The sequence below is a fragment of the Penicillium solitum genome, assembly GCF_028829755.1.
Source record: "Penicillium solitum strain IBT 25940 chromosome Unknown utg000005l_segment0_segment0, whole genome shotgun sequence".
Taxonomy (NCBI): Eukaryota; Fungi; Ascomycota; class Eurotiomycetes; order Eurotiales; family Aspergillaceae; genus Penicillium; species Penicillium solitum.
Genome location: NW_027072125.1, coordinates 2,255,661 through 2,277,345, shown reverse-complemented (window position 1 = coordinate 2,277,345; position 21,685 = coordinate 2,255,661). Strand labels below are relative to the sequence as shown.

Here is a 21,685-nt window from a genome sequence, read left to right as displayed (position 1 = left end):
TTTATAGAGAAAGAGAAAGTGAGAGAGATAGGCGTTCAGTCGAATAGAAAGGGTGGCAAATTGAGAGAGGTCGGTGATGAGGGGGGTTTTAGTGTCTCTCGGGCCAGCCTCTATACCGAAACAAGGAAACCAGGGTAATACTGAGGTTCAAGGTCCGCAAGAATCTCACACAAGTCACAGAAACATCCAAAAAAGGAGGTTGGAAAGAAGAAGCAACTCAACAACATTCGAGGCGGTGACGTTTGAACTATTTTTTGCCCGGGGTGGGGTACCTCAGGCCTTAATTTTCCAAGTTTATATATTTTTGATGTCGATGATATTCTTGTTCTTATGTTTCTTTATAATTCTTATGATTCTTATGATTCTTATATGGCTTATTTTTAGAATGGTGGCTGCCTACATGTATATTAGGAACTATTCTCAACACCTTGCAGAATATATATTGAAACGAAATCATTTAAAAAAAGGGAGGTCATCTCACTACGTCACCAGATAAGAACCAGAATCCATATGGATGTCATATTAAGATAGGAAAAAAGGAAGGAAAAAAGGGAGAAAGAGGAATATCCGAGGGTATAACGTGATTTTGATATTCCAAGGTCATCCAATCAGTAGGCCACGAGGGCGGACAGTTCCTGCAACTGCTGTTTCTGCGCCAAGCGTCGAAGCCACGTCCGTACCGCTGGCCCATAGTCAAACCGCCGTCCGGTGGCATACTCGTCATCCGACCGGTGGGATTGCTGTTCTTCACGAATGCGTCCACGAAGTCCTCGTTGTTTCCTGCTGATCGTCTGCTGATACTCCTGCAGCTTCTCATCGGAGCATGTCTGATAATCATCGAGGGTTTCCTGGGGGATCACTGCCGCATCGATATCTTCACGTGTCAGAGATAGGGAAGGGTCAGGACCAAGGACAGTTTCATCCAAAGCGAGTGCATCTGATGATGGGCACAGGGACGTGGCACGCTGGTTGAGAATTTCCAAGGTTCTCACGTTGGCAGCCAAGTCGTTGATGAGATCAGGCAGAGGATCCCGCACGAGTCCTAAAATTGAGAATTCAATTTCTTCTTCTTCGTATGCAGCCATTCGATCCAGAAGATTGGGTTTGACCAGTTCCAACCAGTCGTCTTCAGAACATTCCCCTACTAGAGTTAGCAAGGTCGTCCCAGCAGGTTTGTTGCGGTGCGTACCAAGTGCTCGTGGCTGTCGCTCCAACCCATCAAACTTCCATAGCTGGCCCATGACAGGCATAAATGCAATGAAATGGAAGGTGGCATCAGACTCTTCAGCAGCCGGGCCCTTGGACCCTTTCTTCCTAGTGGTGGCTTCAGTCTTCAGCTGCAGATCTGAATTGAGAATGTCCATTTTTCTAATATAGAGTCAGTATTTGAGTAATAACGGTCAAATCCAAATGGCATACCGGGCATACGAGTTGTGTATCCTTTTGACAAACTCAAAGTTGTTGATTGCATCCCCACGCAGGGCTGGAGTGAAAGGCATAGTGAATTCCTTGAAAGACCGTAGATTCTCTCCCAGATCAATATCCGGGATGTTGTTGACAATGTTTAGTAGTGCTACGCTGGCACAAGCATTGTTGGCGGTCTATACATGTATAATTAGCAGGGAACACATTCAGCAAAAGAATAGGGGACTGACCTGGTTTGCGAACCACAGCCCGTCAGGGCAAGTTGCTTCCTGCTTTCCATCGTTATCTTCACGCCAGCGGAAGAGAAAGATCAAGCCGTAAACTGGATTACTGCTCACGGTCAGCTATCGAATCCGTATGTAAGAGCACAGTGAGGGGTTGCGAGCAACATACTCGAGGAGCGCCATCATTTCCTCATCAAGAGAAACGACTTCTTGGATCTTTACACCCTTGACCCCAAAATCACGTAGCATCACATTAAACAAGGCCTAAATCCCCGTAAGTAAAGAGCTGCTAATACCATTTCCAGACACACACACATACCGGTTCTGATTCGATTTCGCAAAATCCATTCCAGCTGTCTTTTTCCAACTGGGACGCAGGCTGGCAGATATCGTCGCTGAGATCTTCCGGATCCGTCAGGCGGCGCCTTTTGACTCGAGGACCCATGTTGGGGGGGGGGGGGGGGGGGTTCCCCTTTTCTTTTGTTTTCAAAAAATAGAGGTAGAGAGTTGTAGAGCTGAAGCCTTTTAGCTGTTCAGCATGAGATTTAAATGTGAAGCTATGATAAAAGGAGTCCTGAGATGATAATGGGGGGTTTTTTTTTGCTCTTCTCTGCTGAAGGAAAGAGAAACAGAATATTTATAGAAACAGGATAGACACAGGATAGAAACAGGTAAATGATAGATGTAGTCAATCGACTGTAACACATAGAAAAGAGAAGAGTAGGTCATAGGTGAGTGGACCGAGCTTCTCCCGACGCGCTTCCCGCGTCTCCAACATTTTTTTGTTTCTTTCTTTTTCTATCTGCCATAGGCGCGAATTGCCAGAGAGCTTCATACAGCTTCAGTCGGCTTCATTCAACTTCATTTAGACCCTAATACAGCTTTAGAAGGACCACCATTGCGCCCTAACTACATCCCTCATCTGTCGCCAGCTTCGGCAACCACAGCATGCCATGAACGGCACTCCCCTCCTCCCGTCTGCCTTTCCGCAGACGCCTAAAACAATCCCTGGAACTGGAAGGAGAAAGCTCTTTGAGACTCCTTCGCGATCGCAGCCACGAGAGCCCCGGGCTGTGCGAACGCCACTCAGATCAGCATCCAAATCAGCCTCGAAGGCGTCGAGACTACCACCCCCGAATCCGAACGATGTGCCACTGATCCCCACCAATGTGATCGATGCTCCCTCCCAACGACTCTATGTCGTTGCAATATATTTTGCCTTGAATGCCTGGAGGATTTATGAGTCCTTGACCGCATCCGATGACCTGGATTCAACCTGGCTGCTGTTGAAATGGGCCACGATCGATGGAATCTTCCTGGTCGGACTGCAGGCTCTGCGCATACCTTGGCTGGAGTGGGCATTCCCGACCACGCTCACACTATTTCTGCTTCACGCCGTGGGCAATGTGTTTTTGATGTTCCGCATCCCAGTGAGTTTTTTTTTTTTCTCTTGCTTTCTTTTTCTTAGACTGCCGACCGACCCTTGCTAATAGCTACAGATTCCTTGGGCTACATGGATTACTGGACTAGTAAAAGTGGCATACGATCGCGAATTATCGGTTTCTGAGCGCAGAGTCAAGCCGGGCGATATTATTCACAATGCGTCATTGATTCTGGGAAAGCAAATTGTGCATATTCTACCAGAGGGGTAAGTTTATCCGGTCCATATATACCTATCTATAAGATCATGCTAACTTTATAATAGATCCGCCATCCTCAATCCGGATCGGAACTCGCTTTGCCTTGATTCTCTGCAATCCACGATTGACCTGCCCATTCGTGTTAACCAGACCGACCCGGTCCTGATCGAAGTGTTGCGTCTGGATCTTAACACCGGCGAAAATGAAACAATCAGCATTCCGTCGAAGCAATTGAAAACTTTGAAAAAGAAAGCGGAAAAGAAGCATGCTCCGGGTCAACTCCATCGCGACTTGCTCTTCCCCGTGCGCAAGACTGGTGTCTATCGTCTTCAACGGGTGGTGGACGAGTCTCAGCTAGATGTTCATACACGAACATTTGATGCGCTGGTGGTCTCTTGCCCGCGAGCCTTGATCAAAAACTCACACATCGACAAGTGCAAAGGAGAGTTGTCCGACTTCAAACTGGAGGTGGAAGGCACACCTCCGTTGAAGATCAAATACAGTCGCCAGGTCAACAATCTCGATCGTGGATTCTCGGTTCTCAACATCCAGCCCGATCATCTGCGCTCTCCGCTGCTCAATGGAAGAACTACTGCTGCTCTGTACAGCATCAACCAGCCCGACGTTTCGTGGGCGCAGAGTCAAAAGATTGAGGTCCCATTGAACGAATCATTGAATGACGGCGGAGAATGGTTTTACACCATTGAAGAGGTCCATGATGCTATTGGAAACGTGGCCAATTATTCTACTATCTTTGATGAAGGTGACCGACCATCCACCAAGTCGCAATCTCAGTGGTACCAGTTCTCCGTTCACGAGCGCCCGCAGTTGTCATTGCAAAACTGCAATGCTCAGAATCCGCTGCAAGTGGCCAAGGGAGACAGCACGAGGTTCCCCCTCAGCTTCCATCCTGATGGACACCCATATGCTAGGGATGGTCCGTTTTCGGTTGGTTACTCGTACACAGGCAACAACCAAGAAGCAGCACATGAACAAACAGTCGACCTCAAGCATATGAATCAGACTTTGGACATCAAAGAACCTGGTTTGTATGCCTTGACATCAGTCTCTACCAAGTTTTGTCCAGGAGAGATCCTCGAGCCTTCATCTTGCTATTTGCACAACCCGCCTGAGCCAGAATTGACAGTCAAGGCCGAAAAGATATTTGACCGCTGTGCCAACAACGCTATTGGATTACTCGTGGATTTGGATCTCACGGGATCCCCTCCATTCTCCCTCCGATACAGCATTGAGAGCTCCAAGGGCGTCGTTTCCAAAGTACAAGCCATCAATGGAATGCGCACGCAGCTCGATTTCACCCCGTCGGAAGCTGGCTCATACACCTATCGTTTCATTGATATCGAAGATGCCGTCTACTCGCCGCGGTCTCTCAAGATACCGGTGCTTGAACAAGATGTGAAACCCCCGGCTTCAGCTCATTTCCTATCAAGAAAATTGAGAACCGCCTGTTTCGGTGAAGCGGTTTCTGTGGAAGTGTCTTTCCTCGGAGAGGCACCTTGGGTCTTGCAATATGAGATCGTCCACAATGGAAAGAGATTGAAGAAGACACTGGAGTCTGATACCGACGTGGCAACTATTACGACTGGCAAACTGATCAGTGGTGGTGACTACACCGTGTCTCTGACCAGCGTCAAGGATAAGTCTGGTTGCAAACGGACTCTCAAGGACAGCCTCAATATTGAAGCCCGATCACAGCCCCCGCATGTCTCTTTCGGTCAAATTGACAAGAAGAGAAGTGTCTTGGCTTTGCAGGGCTCCAAGATTGAGATTCCGTTGAGGCTGAGTGGCGAACGCCCTTGGACTGTCAAGTATAAGAATGTTGACGTGGACTCGGCGCCCATCCAGAAAAACTTCTGGGATGAAAACAGTATCTTGACTGTTGACAAGCAGGGTCTTTATGAGATCAGTGAAGTATTTGACGTCGGTTGTCCTGGAACCGTGGACCAGTCTGCAAATGAGTTTGAGGTCTCGTGGATCCCACGGCCCCAAATCACTGCCCTGGACGGCTCTCCCATCGGAGCCGCTAAGGAGTTTGCAAAGTCCGAGGTCTGCCAAGGCGACGATGATAGCCTTGAGGTTCGGCTGTCGGGCAATCCTCCATACAGTGTTCAATACGAGAAGCGACGCAAGGCGGACCGTGGAGGATTCTCTGCGGCGAAGCCACGGGCTTTGAGGTCCGCCCTTCATGTGACTTCGATGGAAATGGATACCTCCGAGGCTGGAGAATACAGCTACAAGTTCACACAAGTTGGTGACAGCCTCTATGATCACGATCCCAAGAGCAAAGCTCTGGTTGTGACACAAAAGGTCAACCCGCTACCGTCCGCTAAGTTCGACCAACCTGGCCACGTCTTTGGCTTCTGCAAGGAAGACATCAATGGCGAGGAATCCATCCCCATTACTTTGGAGGGTGTCCCACCGTTCTCCCTAGAGATCAGCATCAAACACCACTCGAACGCCAAACCGGAGATTGTCACGATTCCCAAGATCAATTCCAATCGCCACAAACTGCTGATTCCTCGTCGCCATCTTGACTTGGGACAACACCAAGTCAGCATCCACAAGGTTCGCGATTCTCGAGGATGTCAAAAGACCACCGACCTCGAAGCCTCCTCGGTACGGGTCGCCATCTCCGATGTTCCTACCATTATCCCGCTCGAGTCCAAGGTGGATTACTGTGTGGGCGAACGACTTTCCTTCTCGCTGTCAGGCCATGCTCCATTCGATGTGTTCTACACGTTCGACGGGGCCAAGCGCAAGGCCACTAGTCAAACTGCCAACTTCCGTCGTATTGCGGAGCTTCCCGGTCAGTTCACCATCAACGCCGTCAGTGATGGAGCCAGTGGGAAATGCAAGGCCCACAAGGACATCACCAAGGTCATCCACGCTATGCCCAGCGTGCGGATCAGCAAGGGCAAAGAATCAGTGGTGGACATTCACGAGGGCGGAGAAGCCGAGCTTCACTTTGAGTTCTGGGGTACACCACCATTCGAATTCACGTAAGTCAATAACCTCTACGCATGCCTTCTCTCTACCAACACAGTCTGCTAACATTTCACAGATACATCCGAAGCTCCAATGTCCGCAAGGGAAAGAAGTCGGAGATCCTTGATATCAAGCATGACATCTCCTACGACAACATCAAGACGATCAAGACCTCTGATGAGGGAACTTACGAGGTTATCGCGATCAAGGACAAGTTCTGTTCATTCTCTTCCCAGACTCCATCGGGCAAGTCAGACAGATGAAGATAAATCAAATGATGATGAATGTGGTGTAATACTTGGTGTTTTTATGAATCTTGTTATTTACCTTGCCTTGTGGCTTTCTATTTTTTTTATTTTTTTATTCCAATTTGTTGCATTGCAGCGGCGCTAGCACTTCAATTTCAGATATCTACATGCTTTCTGTCAAACTAATTCAAATTTGTCTACCAGGATGGTCATATCTGACTTTCAAATCTAAGCTCTGTTGGAAGACCATTTCATCTACTCAAGCTTAAACTATATTCCAAAGCTCGGGTTCCAATCGAGACAATGAGGAATATACTTGACTCGGAAGCCTCGATGCACCAACCTATAGAGGAAGTTGTTTAGCGTATATCCACGATTATGGACCAAAAACGAACCCCTTTTTGAATAGTCTTTCCCTTTAAGTAGATGCAAACATTCTGCGCAGGGCCACAACCAGCAGAGATGATATTATATATAAAAAACCAAACAGACAGGCAGTGATGGGCGGCTCGGATTCAGGACTCGTATATAAACTTGTAAAGCAGGATGAGTGCACCCTGGGCATTGAAACCATCAGTTGACAGCCTGGATATTGGCTCTGAAGCTATATAGATGAGGATACATCTCTGATATGAGTGTTTCCAGTCCCAGTTTTTTTTTTTCGTGAAGATGCTCTATGGGGATTTGTTTGCCTTTTTACGTTCAACTGAGAATGGTTAGTATACATATCTGACATATTCCCTTAACTCGGTCATCCACGAGCTCACTCTGTTGGATGCTTCTTCGAAGCGGGCATGGAGCGGCCATGTCCATACACTCCCCGTTCAACATTTAAATCATCACGTTTCTGGTGCATTCACTCGACGTGGGACGATTGACTGATGCTTGAGGATGGATTCCAGGTAGAAGAGGAAATATATAAAGCTTTTGATATATTGTGAGATAGATGGAGGAAGGTTGAATTTGGGGATCAAGTGGTTGGAATTTATAGCACCTAAGGCAAAGAACAAACATTGTTTGCTATTTGAATGCAAATTCTATCGAAATATTTACAATATCTACAGCTCAACCTGTACAGCCACCATACTCTCCGACATGAACCCAGTAACAAAGAGCCAAGCAAGCTTCTTACCACCAGCCTTAGGCTCAATCGGCACCAAAACAGCCGCACTTGCAGTCCGAAGCCTAGACCCATCATCCTCAAACAGCACCTTCTTCTCCCAGACCCCAGTACGCGAATCCAGAGTCGCATACCACACCTGAATAGGATCCAAAGCATTCGGATCCTTAGAATTAGCCATCAAGTGAATAGCCTGCGAGACACCGGCGGTAAGGAATCCACTCGCATCATGCGAGTCGGTGCTATACGGATCGTGGTAGTAAGACGGGTTATCCGCGAGCGAGCTAAAAGCGACCGAGGTATCGATGGAGATTGAGTGGTTGGACTCGTGTCGAGTTGCGAGGAACATCTCGCCACCCATAGCGCTGCAAATGATGACTTCATTATCGGTGCGGCCGTGTCCGAGACCATTGTTGTTCCATAGACCAGTCAGCGCGACGGAGGCTTCGATGGGAGCGTCTTTGCTTGCCAGGTCGGCGATCTGCACGTGGATGATGTTGGACCACTTGGCTGAACGCCAGATGTCTTCGATGAGTCGCATGGGACCCTCACGGTAGAAGTGGTCGTTGGTGACGTAGAAGGAGACGGGACTGATGGCATAGATGTCGTTGGGGGTTTTGATGAGCGGGTGGTTGATTGAACGCACATGTCTGATGGAATCGGAGTTTAGGATGTGGTGGAAGAGCTCGATCTGAGATTGGGCTTTGGGGACGTCTTTGGGCTCGTCGGCTTCAAAGTATGCCGGGTTGGACAAGTGGTTGACGGCGTAGATATAGACTGCGTTTGACTGCTCGGGATCCTCAATGACATCGATTCCATGTGTCAGGAAGGGACCTTGGAAGTTCTCGAATGCCAGACGGGTTGATTTCATAGTCTATGTTTGGAGTTAATTTTCTGAGATTTGTTTTCGATATGAGACATGTTTAGAACAAACTCACCTTGGGATCCACAACATGGATAGAGCCTTGGGCTGTGAGTGGCAGCATGTGGCCCAGCGGCGGGAACCAGCTCAACCGGGTGCTCTTGTTGTCCTCGCAGGCAGTGAATAGCAGGTTCGCCGGGCGGTAGTAGTGTACATCCTCGCAGTGAATAGTATCCTCGATGTAGATTGGGCCTTGGCCTTCGCCTAGTGCTGTCGGATTGGGAGTGAGGAAGTATCCTGTAATATGCACGAAATGGCTTATTGGGCCAGCTAGAAAGGCGACCAGAGCGACAAGGCTGAGGCTGAATGCGGTACCGAATGCCATGCTATTGAGTATCCAAGTGCGAATGAAGATTCTGGAGCAAAGTATGAATTGAAAAAAATGAAAAGTCCTTATTTATGTGCAACTCCATTCTAGCCCCTCACTAAATTGGACCTCGGGAAATATCCTCGGGAATCTCCAGAGATCAGCAAAATTTGTTGCTGTTTTTGACGTTAAATTGAATTTAACATATTCCAGATTGTATAGAATATATTGTGGGGAGTATAAAAAAAGACCTGGGAAACCCTGGAGATGCCCATGGTTATATTTATGCTTAACCTGGGGATGCCTAAATGGGATTAGCGCATTTTATATGCAGAAGAATGAAGAATGAAGAAAGAAGAAGAAGAAGAAGAAGAAGAAGAGTTCAAATGATTACAATAAACAACCTCAAAAAAGAGCAAAGTGCATTAAACTATCCTAGGCAAAAAATGATGCAACTCTTTTTTTTTCTTTGTCAGTTTTCGTAGGCCAGTAAAAAAACCCCCCATTTCTCATTAAGTCTAGTCATGCTCGGAGTGACTAGACCTCAGCGGCAAAGTCCGAAAGAAAAAAAAAGGAGAAGAAAATAAATAAAAAGAGTGCAGTGGCGCAAATTCCCAATTCCATATCGTGTCATGATCAATTTCCACAAACATTTTTCAGTTTGCGGACTGCTTGGCCTCAAGATATTCCTGATCACTGGCGTCAAGAACGTCATATTCTTCGTCAGTCAGGAAGCCAGTGTCGGCATCAGTGGAGGCATCGTCCAGAGTCAGGCTCTCGACATCCTCTAGAACATCCACCTCCGAAGCATTCGACAAGGTCGGTGCCTGCGGCGCAGGAGCCTCGGCTTGGTGAGTGCTTGACTCCGGAGATTCCTTCTCCAGCTTGGGGAAGATCATGCCACTGCCGGCAATTTCAGATACGGCAGGGTATGTCTCGTTGGTGCCGGCTTCTTCTAGAGAAGTAGTCTGTACCTCGACATCACACCACAGACGATGACCGATGGCCACACCGTTAGGGAGTTTCAGACGCCAATAGGAGATAGCAGGGCCTTCGTGCTGAGAGCTGCGGAGGTTGACAGTAAAGTCAGCACTCTCGCCTGGCTCCACAGGGGCAAGCAATTTGTTGCTTTCCATGGCCGAGCGAATAGACTCGACGCTAGATGGGTGGCAGACATCGACGTTGAACATCTTGTCACCGCCGACGAAGCGCACATCACAGCCAACGGGCCATGCTGCAGGACCAGGGTTGTAGAGAGTCCAGGTCTGGCGGAACATGGTGTTTGGAGCCATCTTTGTACCGTCGGTGATAGTGTCGCGGATAAAGAATGCCTTGTAGTCCGACATGATAGAGCCATCGGTCTCGGGAATGGGCTTGCTCATGAATGGCTGGGGCTCAACCTTCTCTACAGGCTTGCTGCTAGCATCTACCTCAACGGGTTCCTGCTCCTCAACTTCGGCCTGGTCAATGGGCCGAGTGGGCCGAGTGGGGACATGAATTTGGTCACCCAGGGGAACTGCTCCACTCAAGCCGTCATCGCCTATGGTGCTCACAGTCACATTGCGGACGGGAGTGTTGAACTTGACCAGCGGATGAGTGCGGTTGTGGTGCTCAGTTGGAAGAGCCTCGCAGCTCGCACAGAAGTCGGTGTCATCACAGACAGCGCACTTGTAGCGAACTCCGCTGATGTAATTCTGGGCAGGTTTGCTCTTGCACAGAGGACCGTCACAGAAGATGCCATAGTGGATTTCATGTTCTCGAGTAGGTTCACCAATAGTATCGTAAACCTGCACGAACCGATGAGTCGGGTGGCTCTGAGGAGCAGTCAAAATGCATTCGGGGCAGAAGTCCCAATCGGGGCAGGATAAGCACTTGTGACGGACACCAACGATACGCTAACAGAAAAATAAAATTAGTCGAGAGCCTCCCAAGTGCGCAGAATGAGTAAATACCTTGTCACAGCCGTCACAGACAGCGGCATGTCGGAACTGCCGACCGGGAAGACAGCGAGAGGTGATCAGATTCTTCAAGCAGAAGTTTCGGTCAGATCCCAGGTGGAAGGTGTGGCCCGGGTGGTGTCCATGCTTATTTCGGAGGAGGCAGCGAAGGCAAAGATCATAGTCCTCGCACTCATTGCAGCGGACGAGGTTGCTTTCGTCGGCTTCTGTTTATTGTGAGCAAAGAGAAGAGAGAAAGGAAAGTGAGAAAGAGAAAACTTACCACGGCAGCATCCATTGCACATTGGCTTGTCATCACCCTGAATGGCTGCATCCAAACAAGCCGGCGGGGCCGCTGGCTCTGGAATCGACTCCTGGATTGACTCTGGGATTGATTCCTGAATCGACTCAGGGACTGGCTCAGGGACCGACTCCGGGATGTGGACCATTGGCTTGGTGATCACCTCGCGCTGAATCTGAGTAGGCAGCATGGGGTTGGACTCCACTGCCGATTGATCCCGAGGAGCAATAGTCTCGGTGGTACTGTTTGTGACGACACCATCCTTGACTGTCCTCTTGATCAACCAGTGACCTTCGCCGCGGCAAGACGCCCCGGCACTGATGCATTGTAGGCACAAGTCATAGTCCCCATTCTCGCAAATGCTGCAGTGATAATGCGCATTTGCGATAGAACGACCACAGTGATTGCAGTCAATGCAGAACATCCCGTTGGACGAGCTGTGGGAGATGACCGGGAACTGATGCTTTTCTTGGTCCATCTCGAATGTGCGGTAGCGAGGTTGATCGAGAGGCAACTCTTTCTCATCGGTGGAGTGAGGAAGTTGGGCCGACTCAATGAGAGGGAGGGTATCGGGAGGTGCTAGAGGACTCATGACCGTTTCGAGATAACTGTGACGAGTGTGGTTGGTTGATTCCATCGGCACAGTGGGTTCTGATGGTACTGGTGATGGTGCAGATGTGTTTTGGGAAGGAAGAGTAGTAACCTTGATACGGAGTTTGGACTTGGCCTTGGCAGCTCGGTAGAGTTGTTTGTAGACTGCGATGTTGTCACAATCTAAGCGAACGTAAGAACCAGCACTGTCGGAATAGCGTTCAAGGATGACGTTGACATCCGCCGGAACCCCGAGCAGTTTCCTAAGCTAAACCAAAAGCGTCAAGTCAGCTTGCGAAAGAAAAAACAAAACAAAAACAATGTGTATCCTTTTGGTTACGGTTGGAAGAAAACATTTGGAAGACATAAAACATGATCTGATGATCGCTGAAGATAAGGAATGGAGTCGGACTACAGATCCGGAGCTTGAGCTTGAGTGGAGACTTACCATCTGGGGAAACACCTGGGCCTTCAGCTCCCTGAGAGGCATCTTGAAGCGACGGTTACTGTCATTGTAAAGTACTTTGACGGTAACCAGATTCTCTGGAGCCGAATGAGAAGTAGTAGATGGGGTTGTCATCGTTGACGATGTGAAAGTCCCAGGGTGGATACACCTTTGAGATAAGGCAACAGTACTAGGGTGATGGGTGGGAAAGGACAAACACAGCAGTTTACGAGTCAGAAAGAAATGCTGGAAGATAAAATGATGATGATTTTTTTATGAAGGAGGAAAAGAAAAGAAGTAGAAGAGAGTCCAGGAAAATAAGAGGGGAGTTGTACAAGAGGCCGTCGAATTGAAGGGAAAAAGCGGAGAGAACGGTCAGCTGCTGCTCACTGACAGGGAAGGCGGTGAGTGATTTATTTCCCTTTCAGGGTGGATTACATAATATCATATGACGTGTTCAACCCGGAGAGAATGCCAAGAGATACAGTGGCTATCATATGTAGTTAGGTGACCTAGGTACTCCGTAGAGTGTCTAGAGTTGTCTACATCGTGGACTTGGTGGAAAGAAGAAATTATTTACAGTATTGGCTTTTTTTTATTCTTCATCAGAACCCCTCGAGAGGGAGTACAAAAAAAGATCATCAAAATAGAAAACAGGAAAAAGATGATGTAATGCACTGAATGCAGAACGGGGATTCGATCGCCCGATTGGAGGAGATTGAGGGGGGTTGGGCTGATAAGGGCTAGAACCAAGACGTGATATTCCCAAGTCTTCGAAGTAAACGTGGGGAAAGTTGCGGAGGGAAAACGCTCAAATGCATTGAAATCCAAAAGGGCCATGAATCAAAACTAGGACAAAAATTAAGGGAGAAAAAAAAAAAAAAAAAAAAAGGGAGCAAAACCTGGCTAGAGAATGTGTGGATGCTGAAAAAGAAGAAAAAAGAAAAAGCAAAGTGAACCAAAGACCCCTGTAGGTCTTGGAGAGAGGTGAAAGAAAACTGAAAGAAAATTGAGAACAAAGAGAGAAGTGGTGGAAATTGAAGATGTGGTGAGATCCAAAAAAAAAGAAGAGAATAGAGAAGATAAGAGAAGAAGGTGATTCATCACTGCCCATAATATTGACCGGATTGTTGAGGATAGTAGAAGGTCGTGCCTGGCGGTGTCATCATCCCACCCATGCCAACCACACCCCCAGGCCCAGATCCTGATCCTGGTGCGGGACCTCCGTACATATTGTTGGCATCATAAAAGTAGACGGTGCCCCCAGACTCATGAGCAACAGTACCCGGTGGAGGGGGTTGCTCCCCAGCTAAATAGGGTATTGCTGGCTGGCCCGAGAAATTTGGCACAGAAGCTCCGGGCCCAACGGGTCCATTGTAACCCGCATAATCGGGCCCCGAAGGCGGGTAATACATGCCCGAAGGATAACTCGGGGGGTAGAAGCCGGGCTGATGATAATTGTAAGGTTGGAAGGGCGGTGCGTGGATCGCCCGCTCCGGAATCTGGGAAAGCGGAGTGGCCGAAGGCTGGCTGGGTGGCCCATGGGCTGGAAGAGGGACTTGGTGGTGGAAAGGCTGCTCATGCTGGGGTTGAGGCGGGTTGAAGGCGAACGGGAAAGTTGCTGGACTTTCAATGTCCGCAACGGAGACCGTCTTTTGAGGACGAGGTTGGTGCATGGGGATCGGGGCGGGGCGGCTTTCGCGATAGGCCGGATGAGGAAGGGACATGGCCATTGCGGGCCCAAATGGTGGGATCCCGACAGGCGGACGAGGTGGAGGGGGAAGGCGGACAACGGGCTTGGGGTCGGTAGGAATTATAGGTCTGGAGTAGACAGACCCAGCAGGTGATGGCCACCCATCCTGAGAAGGCGGCATGCCAAATGAAGACCGACGGCTGACAACACTAGGCGTGTAAGAGGAGTTGGGGTAGTAGCTGGGACGTCGTCCACTGTACCAGCCGCCACCACGACCGCCTCGACCACGAGAGACTTGGTTCGGCCGCAACGCGCGGGGGATGAAGATAAAGGAACGTTCAACCGAGGGGAATATGTATCGGGCTGGCTGGCTGGGAAGAGAAATTCGTACCGGCTTGTCGCGTCGCAGGGGGGGTCGGTGTTGAGGTAGCCGGGTGTGGAGTCTCTTGGGCACGGAAGAAAAATGAATTGGATTGGCCATGCCGGGCAAGGAAACAACGACAGGTACATTCCCAACCAATGTTGTGCTAGAAAAGGACCGGTTGGGCGGGGAGGATCTAGGAGCGGTGGGGACGGATGCGCCAGTATTAGGCATCGCGGATGGTGTTGGGCGCTTTGCTGTAGGTCGATCCTCGCCAGCCACGGTATCGTGGAGATCGTGTGCCCACTGCCCTCCGCTGGCATCGGGCTTGGAAGACCTGAATCATGTTTGTAAGAAACATGATTGGGGGATGGAATGGAACATAACATACCTGCGAGAGCTGCCGTCTACGATCAAGCCGTAGGGGCGAGACTTGCTCTTGAGCCGGTGACCGTTGTCGGTGGATCGCTTGTCATGAAGGAAAAAGCTGCCGCGAGTGGGGACGAAGGCTGGGTTCTGTTCTCGTTCCTTGACATACTTGTCATTCTCGCGGCGCTTTCTGGAAGCCAAATTGTTTCGATTTGGCTCGGTTGGAGGGGCGGAGGGCGTTCTTCCAGTGTGAGCGTCTTGTTGTTCCTTGAGATCGTCGAAATGAACCTCCGCAGCATCGCCCGCACCGTCTGAGATCTTCAGGCCGTTCAACATTGCCTCTGTATCTGAAACAGTTGTCTTGAGTCCCCCTTTTTCAGGCGATGCAGAGCTACTCCGTGTAGATTTGTCTACCCCACGACCGTTGACCTTGCCCGCCTTATCCAACGTAGAAACCTCGTCCTCGCTCTCGTCGCTGACTTCTCCGTCTGCATCTTCGTCCTCTTGGTGACTGTCCGCCGAGCCTTCACTCAAGGAGTCGTCTCCTATGTCACCAGCCATTGAACCCTCTTCTTCACCGTCTTCCTCCCGTCTCTTTCTGCGGCTGGCCCCGATATGACGTCGAAGAGGAGCCATGTTGAAGATGCAAGGGATTAATCACTTGGGGGAGGCGTAGATGTTTTCTGCTGACACACGCTTGACTTGATGATTATCGGGACCGGGTTGGGTTAGAGAACGGAGTATGGTGAAAACAGTGGGCGTTGAAGGACGATAAACCAGTGGAATATAGCAAATGAAATCAAGAAATATCAAAATACCAAGATAGGCTAGAAGAAACAAAAGGACACCTTGTGCAAGAATTATAACCAAAGTGAAGAGAAAGAAGAGAAAGAGCAAGGGGGGGAAGAAGAAAGGAGATGCAGCCCAAGAGAGATGAGAAGTACAGAGAGACTCGAGTACAGAGGAAGGGCATGACATCGCGGGAGACGTCAGGCCTGATCGGGCCTAGTCCACAGGCGGTGAAACTGTTTCTGCCATGATGGGGCCTAGAATTGCTGTCTTAGTTAAAAGGTTACTTGATTTGGTTAGTGCCTGGCAAGCTAAATATTGACATCTATAGAAGGCTTGGATATAAAATATGGAGCTTGTTTGAAAAATTTTGCTTTATTTTTGGTAAATTCGAGGTTGCGCCCTAGTATGCAGGCCGGGATGTTGTGATATCCGGAAGTATACATGCATTTCTTTTTTTGGCGCATTCCACTGCAAGCAGTGCCACCGAGTAATGGACTCGATGACCATGGATATCTGAGAAATCGTACAAATATTGAAAATTATGACCCAGAGGTCCCGTTTGAGTCACAGGGTAGACCACGGTCGGAGTTTGATCCCAATGCCACCTTCGATTGCAGGCAGATCATTGACAGGTATCAGAATTTCACTGATACATAATGTGTATGAGATGATTGAATGGTCCTGTAGAAAGACCGCAGATGATACTCCACGAACCGCAGATGAGTAACTTAGTCAAACGTGGTCTTCTGACCTTGGGCCTCGACAATGGCACCACTGAGCTTCTGGACGGTTTCCTTGGTGTAGCGAGAGTCATCGATGGATTCACGTCTCTTCTTGTGTCGGGGTCTTTCTCGTGATTCGCCATCGACTTCGGTGATAGCGGGTTCATCCTTCTTCTCGGCATCCTTTCCAAAGCGCTTCTTGTATCGTGTAGACGCATCTTCGGCAAATTCCATTCGCATACGGCGGCCCATAAGCTGGTTCACCCAAACCCTTTGCATGCGAGGCTTTAGCTTCTTCGACGTCTTTTTCTTCTCGGATGCTGAGTCGGAATCACTGTCGGAGGAATCCTCTTCACCGTCGTCCTCCTTGACCAACATGAATCCTCTCACCGCTGCTTCTGCGGCAGCGAGTTCTTCAAACTCCACCCACGCATAACCCTTGCATTTTCCGGTGTCTTGGAAAGTCGCCATATGCACGTTGGTAACAGTCCCGCATTTGCCGAAGTTTTCTTCGAGGTTTTCCTTGGTCACATCGAAGCTCAGGTTGCCGACGAAAATTCGCTTGGAGGGGGGGTGGCCAGACTTGGCTGCACCCGCAGCATTCTCTTGGGTTTCGGATTTCTCAGGGCGACCTTCAAAGTTGTTTGCATCCTTAATGAGCACGCGGCGGCCGGTCATGAGCTGCTCGCTTAGGCCAATTGCTTCTTGCAAAGACTTCTTGTCGGTGAAGTCGACATAAGCAAAGCCTCTGTTCTGCGCCCTCCCAAATCTTTCGGGGCCCTTGGGGAGATGGATTCGAGTAATATCGGACTCGGAGATGTCGGAGTTGACGGTGAAGAACATGCGCAGCTCTTCTCTGGTCACAGTGAACGATAGGTTTCCAATCCAGATACCATATTGGGACCGCTTCCCCTCTGTTTCGGCTTCTTTGGATTCGGGTTTGCTGGACTTGCTGGACTTGGGTTTTTCATCATCACCCGCATCGCCTCCTTTGTTCTTTTTCGCTTTGCGCAGGGCCTTTTTTGAGACTGGCTCGGGTGCAGAGACATCGATTTCAAGCTCAGGACCGTCCTGCAGCTTGCGTTTCTTTTGACTGACTTCGGTGAGTTCCGACATGATGCGACAAGTATAAATAGTGTGATGACGACTAGAATAATAGTCAATCTATCAAAAGTCTGAGATTATTTCCGGTCACAAGAAATTCAAAGCAATAATTTAATTTTTTTTACGGCGGCCAGGACCCGCCTCCAACGCAGCCCGATCCGCTTCTTGGCGCGAACGCGCAGGGTGACCACATCCCCTTCATCTCTTCTGAACTTCTCTTCGTCATAACACCATGGCAGAACCAAACGATAACCGTGTGACCGAAAGTTTGCCAAATGCACCAACTGCTGCACCGGCTCCTGCAAAGCAATCAGTCCGATCATTCAAGTACGAGTCCTCACAATCAGCCCATCGGACAATGCTGACTTCTCTTTTCTCTCCAGGAAGAAATATGCCAAGCTGAAAGTCAGGTTCGAGCTAGGAACTCGAGAGAGTGAGAGTTTGATCCGGGAAGAATTGCGCATAGAGGACCTGTCCAAGCGCATTCAGGAACAAAATGAGTATGGGACTTACAAATCGCCCCCCCCCCCCATGTATGAATAATTACTAATGCCTTGGTTCTAGTCAATTGCTAGAGGTTCTCCTCGAGTTCAACGATAGCTTACATGTTTCTCCCGACGTGCGATTCGATCTGAGCATGCCAACCGACCCTCCCTTGCTACCTACTGCCGAGCAGGAAATTGTACCTTTGATCAACGATGCAACACTCGCAAAACAAGCATGGAAGGAAGCCAAAGCCGGCTTGACTGCGGGTAGCATTGATACAAGTGCTTATCGTATCATTGAAGACAACATCAAACGAAACAAGGCGTTTGCACCCGCCCAGCAGTATAGCACCCTGTCACAGACCCATCACATCACGACAGACGCCGTTGAAAAGAAGCCCGACAACGATTGTGAACGCCAACTTGGATACTTTACGCCCGAGCATGAGACTGAGTACTATCTCGCCTTGGACGCCAAGCTTGGCGATGAGGCGGCTGCTACGCAGCTCGCACGCATTCCAGATCGTCCCACGTTTGCGGAGCGTGAGCGGGATCTTTCCATGCGGAATCCCGCATCGGTATACAACTGGCTGCGTCGCAACCAACCGCAAACTCTCCAAGATAATGAGATTGCTTCTGAAAAGTCTGCATCACGACCTTCCAATCAGCGATCTTCCAAGCGAGCGCCGGCTCAACGCAAGGATGAGGACCTGTATGATGAGGATGGGACAGAGGCCCAGCCTACTCCTAAGAACAAGCGCAAGCGTGAAGAGGACACTGGTTATAGACCCAAGGGCGGTAGCAGCCGGTCGAAAAAGAAGAAGGAAGAGCCTACTTCCAACCCAAGCAAAGTGGCCAAAAAGCCTTGAGCAGTTGCTTTATAAAGGGAATTATTCATTTTTTGTGTATTAATACTGGCGTTGGCTGGATTCACTGGTTTCAAATGATATGAATGGATCATTAGTATTTTTTCAATTTCAAAATATAGTATGAATATGTAGTCTCCATGAGATATCTAGGTAAGAAAATACATTTTGTATGGTGTGTCCATATATAAGATACCTAGGATACAAAACTCATATTTAATAACCATTTTTATTAACTCTAGAGCTTGCCAAAAAAAAATAAACAAGAGTACTGAGGTATGGTGTGGGTATAAGTAGATCGTTCTAACACTGAGATCCACATAGTTAACTACAGGGACTTTACATCAATTGATACAAAGTAGAACATTGAACTTCAATATTCTGTTACTTTACTTATATCTTACCGATTATTTATACCAAATTAATTAAAATTCTTTTCAATAACATTGTATATAGATCTCTAATCTCCCTATGTAGCTAACTAGAGAAAAAATACTCCGTACATGTGTAAATATTAAGATTTTTATACCTTTCTGACGACAAGGACACCGACCTATGGGCTCAGCTCCAGTCATCCACAATCGGTTACGGGGCGGTTCCTGGCTCCGACCGATCACGAGGGAATATGGCTACCTTGTACTCCGCTGAAGTACCAAATCTCTTACTGAAACCAAAGGTGTTGATTTCCAGGGCTATGTTCGCATGGAATATGTTTGTGAAACCAGAACACTCGAGATCGGAGTAGAGCGTTTAAACCAATTCCTAAATGACGGTTACGAAGAGGTACCAGTGTCAAAGAAGGTACTCGTGGCGCTGTAAAATATGAATATATACATGTGAGAAATTACCTTTTGAGAGAAGCCAATCAACCTACATCGTTCTTTAGTACAATAGGTAGGTATGTGGATAGATTTCATTTACCCTGACCATTAGCCGGGGCACAAGTTCTGAATTGAAGTACTGTACAAGCCTGATATTCTCATTCTATCTATGAAAGAAAAAGATGAAGCTATTCGTAGTCCCAGCTGCCTTTCTACTGCATGGCGTAGTGGCAGCCTATTAACTTGCCACTTCTAAGCAATAAAAGGAATAAAAGAGAAAGAGAAAAGCGAAGAAGTGGCAGAGGAATTCAAGTACATCCATGTATGTAAGTACCTCCAATCCAATGTGCTTTCCCTTGGAAAGAATGTAGATCTCCTTAAAAGTTCATGGCTATAGTGGAGCTATCACGTGATCTTGATTTTCTTCTCTCGAGCAACCCATCGGGATGCCTCCACTCCCATTTTGAAGTCACCCGCAATCACAGACAACATCCTTTGCAATGGCGATTACTATTCTCCCCCCGGTGGTAGAGGACACCCGTCCCTATCAAGTTGACTCGGATGACGACATCTCCATGGACTCCGAGGAGGACATTGAAATGACTGGCGTCTCTCGGCCTCACAAGCGACCCCGTTTACAAGGAAACTCGAATATTGGCGCAGGAATTGTCACACCAGGAGAAGTGGTCACAGATGATCCACAATGGATGAGGTTGGTGCAACCTTGAGGACTGCGCAGAAAAGAAAAACGCGGGGCTCATATCGTCATTTTTTTTTTTTTTCAATACTAACAATCTCTACAGAGGTCACGGCACCTATATGAACCCGCTCTCGACATCTATCATTGCTACCGTTGCCGGTACAGTTCAAAAGACAAATAAGCTACTCTCTGTTCACCCTCTGCGCGCCCGCTATACCCCCGAGATTGGAGACCTCGTCGTTGGCCGCATTGTTGAAGTGCAATCACGACGTTGGAAGGTCGATGTCGCCGCACCGCTACTTGCTCAGCTCCCTCTTTCCGCGATCAACCTGCCCGGTGGTATTCTGCGTCGACGAACAAGCGCCGACGAGCTCCAGATCCGAACATTTTTCAGCGAAGGCGACCTCGTAGTTGCCGAAGTGCAGAGCGTGCACCAGGATGGGTCGGCATCACTACACACACGATCCTTGAAGTACGGAAAACTGCGCAACGGTGTGTTCCTTGCCGTTACAGGAACCGGCGGCAGCGGAGCGTCTAGCTCTAGCGTTAAGGGCGGTGTTGGGGCTGGGAAGTCGGCTTCCGGCAGCGCGTTGGCTGCTCCTGGAGGTTCTGGTACTGGCGGTGTGGTGCGGTCTCGTCGACAGGTATGGACGGTTCCCACTGCCAATGGTGGTGGTGAGGTGAATATTATCCTCGGAGTGAATGGGTACATCTTTATCTCCAAGCATTCCGAAGGGGAAGATGCCGCATCCTCAACCACGGAGAATGTCTCGATTACGCGCATGGAAGAGATGGTGTCGAGTTCAATCTACTCTAGCCAGAACGACGATATCTCACCACAGACCCGTCGGGAGATTGCCCGGTTGGCACAGTGTATTCGAGTCTTGGTACAGAGCGGAGTGCGTGTGGATGAAGAGACGGTTATGGGTGCCTACAATGCTAGTTTGCAGGTGGATTTGGAGATTGGGGACGATGAAGACGATGAAGATGAATGGCGACAGGAAGGTCGGGAGTATTTGGAGGGCGCCAAGGCCCAACAGATCCTCGAGTTGGTGAAGCAGCAGCTGTAATGGGTTCTAGCTGCTCGGATGTATGATAATGATACCCCTCAAACATAAAAGGGAACACTTAGCAGGCGTAATGTCAAAGTCCATGTTCATACTACGGCCTGAGATTCCAGATTCCAGATGTCACTATATCAACCCGTCTACCCCAGTACTCCAGGTAGATGGAAGAATCCAGTCCACCGGTCTTGTCTTGTAGGATACTGATGTGTCATCGCCTTGACAACCTTGGAAGTGGAAACCTCTGCCGTAAGTGGACCAATAGGCCAATATAAGCCAATTATCAGGGCCCGTGGGGTCAGATCTACCCAACCAGGTAGCTGTATTTTGTAAGAAACGTATGACTTGACATGACTTGGACATGGGCTCATGTGTGAACAATGACGATGAGGGCCCCCCCCTCCCAAAAGAGAAAAATGGTTAGGACAATAGTCCAATAGAACAATAGCCACAATAGGCAATGGATATCTGATTGGAAATTCTGACAATAGCCTGGACAATAGCCTGGAATAATACCCCCAGGGCTACTATGTACAAAGTAG

General features: G+C 48.8%; 8 protein-coding genes across 8 annotated transcripts; 3 read left to right on the top strand and 5 right to left on the bottom strand.

The window, feature by feature from the left end:
• Positions 1–608: 608 nt before the first annotated feature.
• N7455_008491 (ubiquitin C-terminal hydrolase 37) lies at positions 609–2,094 on the bottom strand (the record flags this gene model as incomplete). Its single annotated transcript, XM_065605886.1, has 5 exons — positions 609–1,368; positions 1,420–1,601; positions 1,656–1,755; positions 1,819–1,913; positions 1,969–2,094. 5 exons carry the CDS (start codon positions 2,092–2,094, stop codon positions 609–611), a joined length of 1,263 nt encoding a protein of 420 aa, XP_065460835.1.
• Positions 2,095–2,602: 508 nt separating this feature from the next.
• N7455_008490 (uncharacterized protein) lies at positions 2,603–6,558 on the top strand (the record flags this gene model as incomplete). Its single annotated transcript, XM_040960464.2, has 4 exons — positions 2,603–3,079; positions 3,149–3,297; positions 3,355–6,309; positions 6,372–6,558. 4 exons carry the CDS (start codon positions 2,603–2,605, stop codon positions 6,556–6,558), a joined length of 3,768 nt encoding a protein of 1,255 aa, XP_040809131.2.
• A 1,043-nt stretch (positions 6,559–7,601) lies between these two features.
• On the bottom strand, positions 7,602–8,910 carry N7455_008489 (serum paraoxonase/arylesterase family protein; the record flags this gene model as incomplete). The annotated part of the gene is made up of 2 exons (XM_040960437.2): positions 7,602–8,537; positions 8,602–8,910. 2 exons carry the CDS (start codon positions 8,908–8,910, stop codon positions 7,602–7,604), a joined length of 1,245 nt encoding a protein of 414 aa, XP_040809098.2.
• Positions 8,911–9,478: 568 nt separating this feature from the next.
• N7455_008488 (ZZ type zinc finger domain protein) lies at positions 9,479–12,504 on the bottom strand. The gene is made up of 4 exons (XM_040960473.2): positions 12,170–12,504; positions 11,113–11,989; positions 10,845–11,056; positions 9,479–10,787 (listed from the first exon to the last, which is right to left on the bottom strand). The coding sequence occupies exons 1-4, from the start codon at positions 12,299–12,301 to the stop codon at positions 9,549–9,551; spliced, it is 2,460 nt and encodes an 819-aa protein (XP_040809097.2). The 5' UTR covers positions 12,302–12,504; the 3' UTR covers positions 9,479–9,548.
• Positions 12,505–13,269: 765 nt separating this feature from the next.
• On the bottom strand, positions 13,270–15,225 carry N7455_008487 (uncharacterized protein; the record flags this gene model as incomplete). Its single annotated transcript, XM_040960435.2, has 2 exons — positions 13,270–14,557; positions 14,612–15,225. The coding sequence occupies 2 exons, from the start codon at positions 15,223–15,225 to the stop codon at positions 13,270–13,272; spliced, it is 1,902 nt and encodes a 633-aa protein (XP_040809086.2).
• An 884-nt stretch (positions 15,226–16,109) lies between these two features.
• Positions 16,110–17,219, bottom strand: N7455_008486 (putative RNA binding protein Rnp24; the record flags this gene model as incomplete). Its single annotated transcript, XM_040960472.2, has 1 exon — positions 16,110–17,219. The coding sequence occupies one exon, from the start codon at positions 17,217–17,219 to the stop codon at positions 16,110–16,112; it is 1,110 nt and encodes a 369-aa protein (XP_040809099.1).
• A 166-nt stretch (positions 17,220–17,385) lies between these two features.
• Positions 17,386–18,646, top strand: N7455_008485 (uncharacterized protein). The gene is made up of 3 exons (XM_040960422.2): positions 17,386–17,534; positions 17,591–17,707; positions 17,772–18,646. Exons 1-3 carry the CDS (start codon positions 17,440–17,442, stop codon positions 18,559–18,561), a joined length of 1,002 nt encoding a protein of 333 aa, XP_040809070.1. The 5' UTR covers positions 17,386–17,439; the 3' UTR covers positions 18,562–18,646.
• A 1,233-nt stretch (positions 18,647–19,879) lies between these two features.
• Positions 19,880–21,149, top strand: N7455_008484 (exosome non-catalytic core subunit RRP4; the record flags this gene model as incomplete). The annotated part of the gene is made up of 2 exons (XM_040960451.2): positions 19,880–20,091; positions 20,183–21,149. 2 exons carry the CDS (start codon positions 19,880–19,882, stop codon positions 21,147–21,149), a joined length of 1,179 nt encoding a protein of 392 aa, XP_040809121.2.
• Positions 21,150–21,685: the final 536 nt, after the last annotated feature.